Raw genomic sequence first — 12,580 nt, 5'->3', positions numbered from 1 at the left:
CTCCAATTAGACCCCTAGCCTGGGAACCTCCATATGCTGTGGGAGCGGCCCTAGAAAAGGCAAAAAGACACACACATACAAAAAGGCAACTCCATGCAGAAAGGGATAGAAGCAGCAAAATCTGCCTCCTCTTTTGAGCTACCTGCCTTCTTCTAGATACACACCTTTCTCCTAGAGGAATTTTTCCAGGGGTTGGCCTCAGAATAAGACTGGTCAAGCCAAGCATTTATTTATCACCCAGCAACAAGCACCATCAGACGCTATTTGACATGTTACTTTTCACCATTGAATCTATTTCCTAAGCGGTTAAAAAAAGGAATTTTTGGAGCTCCCTTCATGGCTCAGTGGAAACGAATCTGACTAGTATGCAGGTTCGATCCCTGGCCTTGCTCAGTGGATTAAGGATCTGGCGTTGCTATGAGCTGTGGTGTAGATGGAGAGAGTCGTGGCTCGGATCTGACATTGCTGTGGCTGTGGTGTAGGCCAGTGGCTAGAGCTCTGATTCAACCCCTAGCTTGGGAACCTCCTAAAAAAGACGAAAAAAGGAAGGGAGGAATCTTTGTAAAGATCAAGTCTCTGCCCTCAAAAATGCACTACACCAGTGGTCGTTGATACTATTCAGTTCTCAGGGATATTTGTGCCCTTAACTCACAGAAACTGATGGAATTTCAAACTTCCGGAGAAGAAGACATGGGGGCACTGGGCATTGGGGTCTCCACCCAGAATCTCTCCAATCCGCCAGCCCAGGGATGTGGGCCCTGGAAAGGTAACCCAGGGTGCAGTTCACCCCGGAGGCCCACTCTTCAGGGTGAGTGGGACGGGATGCTGAGTCTCTCGGGTTCCCTCTCCACCTCCTCCCGGTTTTCCCTCTCTGGCCCCTCAGCATCTTTGAGGCACTTACCCACCTCCTGACCTAGCGCTCTAAAACCGGATTTGCTGCCTCTCTGCCAAACCTCCCTCCCACTTGTGCCTGAGCCTCTAAAAGGGGACCGCCACACATCTCAGGCCCATTTTACAGAGGGGAAAAACGAGGCAAAAGTAGGGGGCTAGTGAAGAGCCACGAAAACTCTGGACTCCAAGTTTCCTTCATTTCTTTTTGTTTCACCTTTTCGTTGCCGCTTCCCACCCCCAAATCTTTCCCAGTCCGAGGGCTGCTCAACCTCCAGCCCCATCTGCGAGTCCGAGGCGCATCGCCACTTTAAGGGCCAGGCACCTCGCCTCCCGACTTCGTCCCGCCCCCTCCGGGGCCGCACTGCGCCTGCGCCCAGCGCTGGAGAATTGGGGTTGGGCAGAGCCCAGTTCCGTGCAACTTTCAAGTGAGTTGCAAACCCCGCCCCGAGGCCGGTGCCGGTGTCCTGGCGCACTGGGACCGCGGGGACCTGCACGAGCCCCGGCTGCGACCAGCCGCCCCCGACCCGGAAGCCGCAGCGCCCCAGCAAGGGCCGAACGCCTGGTTCCCCGCGGCAGGAAGTGCAGGTCGGAGCGGTAACTGCGGGAACGGCGAGGCCGGGCGGAAGAGCACGTCGGCCGGTACTGGTTCCCCAGTCGGTTCCTGCCTGTCCCGGCCCTCTGGTCTCCCAATTCTTCAGGCTTCCCGCACTGCGGAGTTAGTGGCAGCAGGGCTCTGCCTCCGTCAAGGGGCAGCCCGAGTGCCCCTGTGGTTCGCACACCTTCACTCTTAATCTCATTCCAGCGCTGGCGTGAGCGTCCGTCTGGGGGTCTTCCCAGAGAGATCTCCCTTCGTTCTTGAAGCTGCAGGATGGTGTCCTGGATGATCTGTCGTCTGGTGGTGTGAGTACCGCCCCTCTCATACTCCCTCTGTCCCCGGGTGCCAGCCCGCGCGCCCTTTGGGTGAAAGCTGGCAATGTCTGGCGGGAAAGGGGGCTTGCTGAGCTCCCTCACACCTCTCCCCTCCCCTCAGCACTCACCGAAAGGGTTAACGGATCTGCGGGGCTGCTTGTCCCCCAACCCTCAAGCCTACTTGGCTGATGGCGACCCTTTGCATTCACACACTCGCTGCAGCCAGGTGCATGGGACAGAGGACCACAGGCCAGCCAGGGGCCCCCTGGCAAACACAAGATGTTGTGGCACCTTTGTGGGTGGAGAATCCAGGTGCTTGCTTCCCATCTGAGCAGTCAGTCACGTGACTCACCACACTGGCCTCAGCCTGCCCACTCTGTCCTACTCGTCACCTTTCAGTACTCTAGCACCCGGCTCAGCTATCCCTGTCTGCAGCCTGCCAGTGCCAGGTCTGGTGGCCCTGGGCTTGATTGCACATCCATGGGAGGGAACAGCCTGCCACCCTCACTGCTCAGAAGCCTGCCTCCCACCCATCCTGTGGAGTAGCTGTGTGCACTCTCACTGCATCACGCACCCATGGATGGGCCGTTCCTGCAGGCCTGGGCAGGCTTGGGATGTTTGTAAACAGCGGGTGGGGAGGCGGCCTCCAGGGCACTGACTCAGGTGCAGGTTGTGCAAGCCAAGCGGGAAGAACAAGGCAGGCTCTGCAGTCTTGAACCCAGGGGGGAGTGGCCACCTGGCAGCAGGGTGGGGAGTGCTGCCCCTCACATGCCTTTTCTGCTTTGGGGGCTGCTCTTCAGGCTGGTGTTTGGGATGCTGTACCCAGCTTATGCTTCCTACAAGGCTGTGAAGACTAAGAACATTCGTGAATATGTGAGTGTGGGAGTGGGCGAGAGGGCTTGGCTCAGGTGCGGGGACAGCAGCCATAGGGGGTGTGGTGGGATTTGGTGAAGTGGGAAGGGTCTGAGCTGCTCTCCAGCTCAGAGGCCTATAATCTGGTGGCATATCCTGGAACAGAGTGGGTGTAGATGGAGGGTGGGCTGTTGGGGTTCCTTGCAGAATCTTGTGGGTGAAGCCTGTTGGGGGTGGGTACAGGCATGAGTGGCAGTTTCTCAGAGGTAACTCTCTAAGGGCAGCCAGGTGCCCGGGGAATGCCGTGGGACAGGCTTTCTGGAATCTCCGGGCCGGGTCAGCCTGGGACAGGGGAGTTGGCACTGCAGGCTCAGCTGCTGGCTTCTGACCTCTCTGCCATCTCCCGCACCCTGCCGCCAGGTCCGGTGGATGATGTACTGGATCGTCTTTGCGCTCTTCATGGCGGTGGAGACCTTCACAGACATCTTTGTTTCCTGGTATGGAGGCAGGGGTTAGGTGGGCTGCGGGGAGGAGCGGCCTTCCCTGGCCTGGCTCCCCGGCTGGCCTCACCCCCTTTGCGCTGACAGGTTCCCTTTCTACTACGAGATCAAGATGGCCTTCGTGCTGTGGCTGCTTTCCCCCTACACCAAGGGGGCCAGCCTGCTTTACCGCAAGTTCGTCCACCCATCCTTGTCTCGCCATGAGAAGGTACCCTGGAGGGAGGCAGGATGGGCAGCATGGGGGCGGGTGTGAAGGAAAGAGCCCTGGCCTCAGGGTTCAAGACGTTACTGGGCTGTAGTCCCAGTCCTGCTGCTGTTTAGCTGTGGGACCTTGACATGGTCCCATGTCTAGGACTTTTAGCATTTTTCCTCTTCTGGGATTAGCAGACGGGGGCACACGTGAATGACCTTTTGAGGGTGTGAAACACCAGCTGGGGGTGGTTTGGGGATGGTGGATTTGGTGGCGGGCGGGGGTGGGGGGGGACCTGGGGCAGGGCCGTGCATTGAGGTGCATGAGCCAGTAGGTGGGTAGGGAGTCCTGTGCTCTGCAAGTTGCAGGGCTGGGAGGCATGGTGCCTGCTGGCTTCTCAGGGTCTCAGGCTGTCAGCCTGAGCTTCCCTTCCCCCACGGCCATAGGAGATCGACACCTACATCGTGCAGGCCAAGGAGCGCAGCTACGAGACAGTGCTCAGCTTTGGGAAGCGAGGCCTCAACATTGCCGCTTCAGCCGCCGTACAGGCTGCTACCAAGGTGCCCTGGGCCCCAGCCCTCCAGCAAGCCCCTCTCCCACCCCCAGCACCTTTTGGGTGATCCAGCCCTCTGTCGGGGAGCCAAGAGATAGCAGCTGTCTGTGCCCAGGGAACAGGGGCAAGAGGTGACAGGTGGGGTGTTGGCAGGAGCACGGAGCTGGACGTTCACACTCCTGGCTCTGATGCTGACCATGAGCTCCTGCTCTCTGGGCCCTAGCTTTGCACAAAGGCATGGGGCTAGAAGCTTGCTGAGGTGCTTTCAGTTCTGAGGCCTGTGCCCTGGGAATGACTTGCAAGTCAGCCTTGATTTCCCTGGGCTGCTGCCCAGGCCGAGGCCCCTTCCTGCCTGGAGCCCTGCCCACTCCTTCCAGGGGTTAGAGCAGTGCCCCCTCCCTTGCAGAGTCAGGGTGCGCTGGCCGGAAGGCTGCGGAGTTTCTCCATGCAGGACCTGCGCTCCATCCCTGACGACTCCACCCCCGCCTACCAGGATCCCCTCTACCTGGAGGACCAGGTACCCCGCCGCAGGCCACCCATTGGTGAGTAGGCACGGGGACCCAGAGCTGTCCCGAGAGGGTGGCTTCCTCCAGGCCTGCTGTGGCTTCCCCCCAGCACCAGAGGGGGACCTGGCCCGGCCCTAGGTCTTCAGACTGTGTCATTGCCCAGCTTTGCCTCTTAGCCTCCTTCTCCTCCACATAGGGTACCGGGCAGGGGGCCTACAGGACAGTGACACCGAGGAGGAGTGTTGGTCAGATACAGAAGCAGTCCCCCAGCCGCCAGCCCGGCCCCGAGAGAAGCCTCTGGGCCGCAGTCAGAGCCTGCGTTTGGCCAAGAGAAAGCCGCTCGTGCGGGAGGTTAGTGGTGAGGCGGGCACGTGGGAGGTGGCGAGGCTGCCCTGGCTGCCCGCTTCAGCTGGACCTCTCACCTCTCACGGGGTGCTGCTCTCTCCCCTCCAGGGCACCTCGCGCTCCCTGAAGGTTCGGACAAGGAAAAAGACTGCGCCCTCAGACATGGACAGCTAGGGTCTGTGGAGCCTGGCCCAGTCTTACCTCATGCTCTGCAGGGCGTTGGGGACTGTTTGGAGGGGACCTCTGGCTGCACACACGTCTGGCCTGCCTGTACCAGCTGCCCAGGTGCCGCCTTCTTGGCTGTTGGTCATGGGCCAAGGGCAGGTGCTGCCAGGGCCATGCACAGGGCTGCGCTCATGATGTACCAAAGCAGGCTGGGTCCACGGTTCTATTTATTGCCTTCTTCTCCCCTCTACCTTCCCAGGTGTGGGACCAGAGCCCTCCCGGGCCCCTGGAAAATGAAACCAAAGCCCACTCTGGCCCTGTCCTTCAAAGTACTTGACAGCCTTCTCTGAGGCCGTGTGTGTGTTCTGGTTGTATGGTTTGTGTCGGTGAATGGGGTCAGGTTTGTGGATGTTTTGATAAATAAATACATAAAAGCACTCTGTTTCTCCTGGTTAGTAGTCTCCCTGTCCTCACTGCACACATCATTAAACAGCCTGCCACGGGCCAGTCTGGGCCTAGGACTGGTGCTAAAAGGACAGACAGACTGCCAGAGGGCCTCTTGACTGGAAGTAGAAACCAGTGGGTGCGAAGGTGTGGAGGGACCTCAGGCAGCACGGTAATCTCATGGGGATTAGCTGGAGCTGTGTGCAGATTAGGCCTGGGGAGGCCAGTTTCCTCCAAGCGCCTGCGGGGCCTCTAGGCAGCTCCAGAGGCATCGAGTTCTGTAAACACACACAGGTTGGCAGTAGGCACTTTGCACCTCCACGGAGTAGCCGACAGAGGGCAGCAGCTGTCAGGGTCTTGGGCTGCCCCCGGTTTCCAGGTCAAAGAGGGCAGGGCTTGGAGGCTGGGCAGAGCCTTGCCCTGCAGGGGCCTGGCCACTGGCTGGCTGGAGCCCGGCCTCCAGTGGCCCTCCCTGCTGCTCTTTGTCATTGGAACACAGCCTGCCCCATCCACGAATGTCCTCTATTCTCTTGAGACCCAGGCTCTTTGCTGGCTCCACTCCATCCCCTGCTCTAATCTCTAGGGCAGCCAGTGCTCTGCTCTGCGCTCTCCCACCCCTGGATGCTGGTCTCACCACAGTGCCCCAGGGCTGGCTCCCCTCTCCCACCCCCACACCTGCTCTTCTTTCCTGAATCAATTAAGCAAAGAGATGGGTGAGAGCATGGGGTGGGAAGAGGGGAAGTGGGGTGGTCACCCAGAGTGACCTGAAGAGTGTGGATTAACTCTTAGTGTGGGGATTATCTGGGTTTATTTGGGGGAAATACATAATCTGCTGATGGCTTAGCTCTTCACATATTGATGTTCGATGACTTGCTATCTTGGTGTTCCCCTTGCATCATGCCGTTGCCTTGTCATTTCATTTAGTCATTCAAAAAAATCTTTTGTTGGGCATCTCCCAGGTGCCACGCATGTCTTGAGATACAAAGATGCAAAGTCCAATGCAAGCTAGCACCTAGAATGTGGTGACCCCAGCAGGGGGTGCTCTGAGCCTCTAACATATTAATTTAATCCTTAGAACTATCTCCTGAGGTACATACTATTATTAGAATTGCCATTTCCCAAAGGGGAAAATAAGCACCGAGAGAGCAAGTAATTTGCCTGAGGTCACACAGCTAGTAGGTGGTAGAATTGGGTTTGGAGTCTGGCTCCAGAGTCAGTGTACTTAACCACTGTGCAGGGCTAGAGTAAAGGAGAATGTTTCTTGCCTGGGAGGCAAGGAGATGAACACTAGCAGATGTCAAACATTGATTGTGTTTCTGACCTTGTGCTGGACATTTTAAAAAGATGATTTCCGAGCATAGCCTCCTTGCCTGTCCGCTTGTATCTCTCACAAGTGTCCTATCTTAATAAATCTATCTCTTGCCAAAAAAAAAAAAAGATGGTTTCCAAAGTTCTCTGGTGGCCTAGGGGTTAAGGGATCTGGTGTTGTCACTGCTATGGCTTGGGTTGGATCCCTGGCCTGGGAGCTTCAGCATGCCAAGGGTGCAGTCAAAAAAAAAAAAAAAAAAAAAGAGAGAGAGAGACAAGTTTCCTTGAATTCTCCCAAAAAGTATGTCAGGTAGGGGTTATACCCATTTTACAGATGAAAAAACTGAGACTCAGATAAAGCAACTGTTCACAATTATGCTACCTCTGGGTCAGGGTCCTGTCTCCTGATACAAGTCTGCCCCGAAGTTGCCTTGGTAGGGGTGGAATGGCAGGATCTACTCCCCTGGACCAAGACAACAGAACAGAGGAGTGTGTGATCTATGAGCAAAATGAAATCTCAAATCAGACGGTAGCAGGGGGAGGCCTGAAGGAACTTTCCTGGGAGCTGGGGCTTCCGCTGCCCTCATTCCTAGGATTGGGCCTTACAGCAGGGTCACTTGGGCCTTGGGGGCTGAATTGGACATGGTCCCTGATGGCCAACTTACACCCCACCCCCACCCCGACTCCTGGCCTAGCTGCCCCACAGTTCCTGTCTTTGGCCCATTGCTTTCATTCCAACATCAGCCCCCAGGCCTTTGCTCCACTGTATGAGTCTCCTGTGCTCCCAACAGCCTTCCTTCATGACCTGCTTTCTCCAAGCAGCCTTCCCTGACTCACCACCCCTGCCTGAGGCTCCTCAGTCTCCTGGTCTCCGGCCTGCTTACCCTAGCCTGGGCACACGAAGCCCTGGGCTGTGCTCTTGTGCCCATCACTGTCTGCTCCCCTCCCAACCAGCCTCCCTTATACCCCAGTTGCTTCATGCTCGCCACCTCGTCAATCTGGACTCTCATAGCTTATGTTCTTTCCTCATGTGCCCTCTCCATCTGTCCCCCCAACACTCTGTCCTTTTCCTATTTACCCATCAAAGGCCACTCACATATCACCTCCTCCAGGAAGTCCTCTGCAAGTATTCCCCCTGCCCCTGGGGGTTGATTGCTCATTCAGAGCGCACCATCTCTCTCTCAGTTCTTGCATGGGCTTCTGTTTTGCCTTGAGCAGGTCATGTTTTCTCTCTCACTGCACTGTGACTTCCTAATGAACAGATTTGCATCTTGTTCACTTTGGTATCCCAGCCTGGAGCAAAGGGTGGGTTAGATAAAGTGAAATATTGTAGTACGTGGTGAAGTACTTATTCTCTCATTTCTGCCTTCAAGCATCACCCTTTCCATGACACTCTCTGACTTTCCTGGGGTGAGACTGGAAGTGCCTTGTCACCATCCGTTACATGTTAACATGCCCGACTCTAGTCTCACGCAGTGCCCAGCATAGGGTCTGACACCTAAAAGGCTTCTGAAAACACCTCTGGTAAAAGAACAGGTACTAAGTAAGTAGAAGCTCCTTGAGGCCAGGGATGACCTTGAACTTTCATCTTTGGACACTGCATCTCCTTAGTGCCCATCACAGAGCTTTGAAAATGCACTGATCTCTGTAATACACATCTGGCAAATGTCTGCTGCAGTTGTATGGGTTCCAAGACATCCGGGGAAGGGGCTAGGAGAGGAAGGGGTGAGGAGAACTCCAAGTTCTGGGGTGTTTCTGAGATGTGATGCTGACACTGTGATGCTGAGACTGGGGCATTGGGTGCTGGCTGGTCTCCCCTCAGAGCCTGCCCCGTCTCTCTGAGAATCACTGAGACATCTGCCCAGTACCATCTTCCTCCACATGGGCTTCCTGTCCCAGCCCTCACCCTCTCTGGCCTGGCCCCCTGGGGCAAGGATGAGGCTGTGCTCTGGCCCGCCCATTAGCCACCCCCTCCCTTCCATTAGCCACCAGGGTGCCCACTGCCTCCCCAGGCAGAATCAGGGCGGGGCCTCCATTCCAACAGGCCTGGAGCACAGCTGGTCCAGGCTCCATACTGGGCAAAGGGAGGGAGATAAAGAGCCCAGGCCAGCCCCATCCCTGGAAGCACAGCCTGGGCTTGGCCCAGGTACCAGCCCTGCTCAGTTTGTGCTCACTCCAGCCTCCCCATCCACATTGCCTGCCTCTGAGGGCCACCCCCCATGGCCTCCGGTTTCCGGTTTCCGGTGCAGGTGGCCCTCTCCAATCTCGGTCCTCCCTTCTCCCTCCTCCCCATAGCCCCACCATCCATCCCTTGCACGGTCCCGGTGGCTCTTCTCTCTCCCTGATTCTTCAGCCCCTCCCTGTCCTGGTCCCCCTTCCCTGCCTCTGGCCTCCAGGTGCACTGGCCCCACTGCTGCATTTTTAGCTGCCATTCTGGGCGGCGGCATCGTAGTTAGCCTCTTGTTTCAACACAGCCCTGGCCTGGGCTGGGTTGGGGAGTCCTGGCTGGCGCTGCCCCACCCTGGAGAGGGTTGAGGAGATGAGTGCTCAGGCTCTTGCCCCTTGTTCCCTGCTGGGCATCAGGGACTGGGTGGCCCAATAGCTTGGTTAGGGCAGAAACCCCGGCAGGGTCCTGATGCTCACTGCTCGGGAAATCCTGGGGGCCAGAGCCCAGTTGCTAGGCAGAAGGTCCTGAGCCCGGGGCAGAATGAGGTAGTTTTCTCTACCGGGGTGGCTAGATGGCAGGGGAGGGAAGTTTGGGGGGGAAGGAGGAGGGGCACTGGGGAGGTGCGGACAGGACCGAGAAGAGGAATTAGGTCAGGGATGTGGGTGGGTGGGTGAGAGGGGAGGGGGCAGCTGCCGCAGAGCTTCCTCTGGGCTCCAGAAGCATCTCCACGCTTCCCTTCCTCTGCCCCTCCCCCCAGGTCCTGGGCGCATTCTCCCTGGTATTCCCCCTCCCCCATGCCCCCGGCCCCAGGCGTTGCCACCAGGGTGGGGGTGGGGGTGGGGGGAGGCCAGCCTCAGCTGTCTGAAGGATGGAGGGGCTGGGGAAGCAGGGCTAGGTGCCCAGACGGCCGCGTGTGTGGGAGGGGATGTCCTCAGATGCCCTCCACCCGGCAGTCCCCGCTCTGACGTGGGTGCCCCCCCTCTCCCCGCCCGGATTAGTGGCAGCTTGGCCTGACTCTCCGGGGCTCCTTCCCCCGCCCCCGCCTGCTGCCCTCCCCTGGGCAGGGGGCTGCTCCGCCCGAGGGGCACTTGTGCTTGCCCAGGTAAGGGGCTCTGGGGACAGCGTGAGGGCAGCTGGCTCCGGAGAGCTGCTGCGCGTGTCAGCGGGAACGTGTGTATCAGTGTGTGTGTGTCAGTGCTCTCGAGGGGTCGGCGCGGGGCCGGAGTGGGCCCATGTGCGTCTGGGGGTGCTGGTCAGCTTGCCTTTGTCCACCGATCTGGTGTTGTGTCCACGAGTTGCGTGGCTTTCCTTCTGTGTTTGTGTCTTTGTGTGTCTCCTCAGATCTGCTCTGTCCTCAGGCACAGAACAGTCGGCTACTAGGGCTCTGTGGGCCTAAGGCATGGGCAGTGGAGCAGGATGGGGAGCTGGGTGAGGGTGGAAAGGGGGTCCTCCCCCCCCTCCCCCCATGACCCCCTGGGCATTTCAGGACCCTGTCCTGGACGTCCTGGTCTAGTCAGGAGACTGTGACCTGACAACGCGGACTTGGCAAAGGGGGCAAAGGGAGGTGTCTGTCCCACTCCCCTGGGACAATCCCCATCTTCTTTAGGGATGACAGGGACAGGCCCTTGGGCCTGGGCTGGCCCAGCCTCCCAGCCTGCCCTGCCCAGCCTCTTCCAGGCCTCCAGCCGCAGTAGTCTTCCCCTGGACTCTCCCGCAAGCCTCGGCTGCCTGTGGACACCGAGGGGGGACCACAGGCATACCCCAGCCCCCCAGCCACATCCTTGAGCCGGCCTGGGGGCAGGAGGCTGGGGCTTGGGGCCTAGGCACTGGAGTCGGGGTTAGACCCTCCAGGAGAACTTTCCCTGGCCACCCCCCAGGGGAGCTGGGGGAGGAAGGCAGTGTTAACAACTCAGTCATGTAAACAACCCCACCAGCCTGTCCTGCCACAGAACCGGCCTCCCTGGGGGGAGGCAAAGGGTCTGAGTGGGTCTATGTCAACGTGACCCAAGTCCTGGCCGGTGCCGGCCCCTGCAGGCCTCCTCTCCTGAGGACCCTGCCTCTTCTCACTGGCGCGGGGATCCCTGCCTTCCCTCCAGTCTCTTGGGAGGAAGGTTCCCTCCTGGCTCTTCATGGCTCCCCTCTCCAGGGATGGTGGTGTGACCTGGGATGAGGCTGGAGGCACCTGGGAAGTCATCTGGGAAGTCACCCCTTCAATGGAACAGGGGGGTGGATGGGGTGGTGCTGCCTCTGTCCCAGGCTGGGTGAAGGCAGTCCGAGGAAGGCTTCCTCTGGGAGGCAGGGGAGTCGTGGGATGGGAGGTGGGTGCCTGAGGGGAAGGGAAGCGCCTGTTGGGCGTGTGGGTTTCTGTGTGTGTCTGAATCTGTCTGTGTGTGTTTGAATCTGTCTGTTTGTGTCTGTGCTCTGGAACCACCCCCGCAGAGGAGCCAGGATGCTTCCTCGGGTGGAGGGTGCCCTGCTTTCCCATTTCCTCTCTGCTCCCTCTCAGGGGCCACTCCCATGGGCTCCTCTCCAGTCCTGGGCCTGGAAACAGGAGGAGCATGGCTTGGGGGAGACCCCAGAACACCCGGCAGGAGCAGGTGGTGGAGCACATCTGGTCCCACCTCCTCTCTGGACACTTGGTGAAACCGAGGCCCTTAGAGCAGGGACAGACTCGAACCTACACCCTTCTAGACCTGCTAAGGACACTGCCCTGGGAGGGGGCTTTGGACTGGAATGGTGAAGAGCAGCTTGGCCAGAGGAGCACCAGGCAGGGCAGACCTGGGCCAGTGGGTGTGCCCATGTTCCAGAGCTGGAGGAGCCAGTGGTCCAGCAGGCACAGGGTGGCTGGCGTGGGTCAGAGCGCCCATCACTGACCCGTGAGAACGCGACTGCCCCTGCCAGCTCTGGCACTGCCCCCTCCCACCCGCCCCGTCCTGGCACCCTAGGGGGCACCCCACCCCATCATGGCCTGGTCCGGCCCCTCCCGCCCTTTGCTCCAGTTCCCGGGCTTGGCACCTATAGTGGGGGTGCTGCCCGCCTGCCAGGCTCCGGGGCCGGGCCCACGGGAGGGTGGGGCGGCTGGGAAGCTGGCATGCTGCCCAGGGGGAGCCTCTCTCGGCAGGCGCCCGGGTGCCGCGGGGGGGAGGGGGGAACAAAGGGCTCATTCTCCCCGTGCGCAGCCGGTGGCATCGCCGGGGCGTTGGCGGAAGCCCCCGGGGCCCGGGAGGGGGCAGGCCCAGGCGGGGCCGCCGAGTCACGGGCTCCTGTTTCCCGCAGGGTGCTGGAGGAGGAAACCGGCGGAGCAGCTTCCCCACTCTCAGTTGCGCGTCTGGCGATGGCGATCAGAGGTCCTGCTGCGCTCTCCGCCGGGCTCTCCCTCCATTAGCCGCGCTGCGCCGTGTTGCGCCCCCGCTGGTGCCTCTCTCCCGGGTCGCGGGATCGGCCCCTCTTCCAGGCACGACCCCTCCCCCCCGGCCCCTCGGCCTTTTCCCCATCTCGGTCATCTCCGACCCGGGGCGCGCGTTCCCCCCGGCCCGGCTCCCTCTCTCCCTCCGGGGGCACCCGCTCCCTAGCCCCGGCCCGGCCCTCCCCGCGGCGCAGCACGGAGTCTCGGCGTCCCATGGCGCAACCCACGGCCTCGGCCCAGAAGCTGGTGCGGCCGATCCGCGCCGTGTGCCGCATCCTGCAGATCCCGGAGTCCGACCCCTCCAACCTGCGGCCCTAGAGCGCCCCCGCCACCCCGGGGGAAAG

General features: G+C 59.8%; 2 protein-coding genes across 4 annotated transcripts; both read left to right on the top strand.

The window, feature by feature from the left end:
* The first annotated feature begins 1,250 nt into the window (after positions 1-1,250).
* On the top strand, positions 1,251-5,348 carry REEP4 (receptor accessory protein 4). 3 transcript variants are annotated; one of them, XM_047761613.1, is made up of 9 exons: positions 1,255-1,530; positions 1,694-1,791; positions 2,601-2,673; positions 3,073-3,149; positions 3,240-3,360; positions 3,789-3,902; positions 4,302-4,437; positions 4,598-4,752; positions 4,855-5,348. In XM_047761613.1, the coding sequence occupies exons 2-9, from the start codon at positions 1,760-1,762 to the stop codon at positions 4,918-4,920; spliced, it is 774 nt and encodes a 257-aa protein (XP_047617569.1). In that variant the 5' UTR covers positions 1,255-1,530; positions 1,694-1,759; the 3' UTR covers positions 4,921-5,348. The 3 variants fall into 3 exon arrangements, with proteins under 3 accessions (XP_047617573.1, XP_047617569.1, XP_047617570.1); XM_047761614.1 differs by having other exon boundaries at positions 1,291-1,316; XM_047761617.1 differs by lacking the exon at positions 4,598-4,752 and having other exon boundaries at positions 1,251-1,791.
* Positions 5,349-9,787: 4,439 nt separating this feature from the next.
* On the top strand, positions 9,788-12,568 carry HRURF (HR upstream open reading frame). The gene is made up of 2 exons (XM_047760945.1): positions 9,788-9,932; positions 12,107-12,568. Exon 2 carries the CDS (start codon positions 12,450-12,452, stop codon positions 12,552-12,554), a length of 105 nt encoding a protein of 34 aa, XP_047616901.1. The 5' UTR covers positions 9,788-9,932; positions 12,107-12,449; the 3' UTR covers positions 12,555-12,568.
* Positions 12,569-12,580: the final 12 nt, after the last annotated feature.

This window comes from Phacochoerus africanus, chromosome 15 (genome assembly GCF_016906955.1).
Source record: "Phacochoerus africanus isolate WHEZ1 chromosome 15, ROS_Pafr_v1, whole genome shotgun sequence".
NCBI lineage: Eukaryota > Metazoa > Chordata > Mammalia > Artiodactyla > Suidae > Phacochoerus > Phacochoerus africanus.
This window is presented reverse-complemented; position numbering and strand designations above follow the sequence as displayed.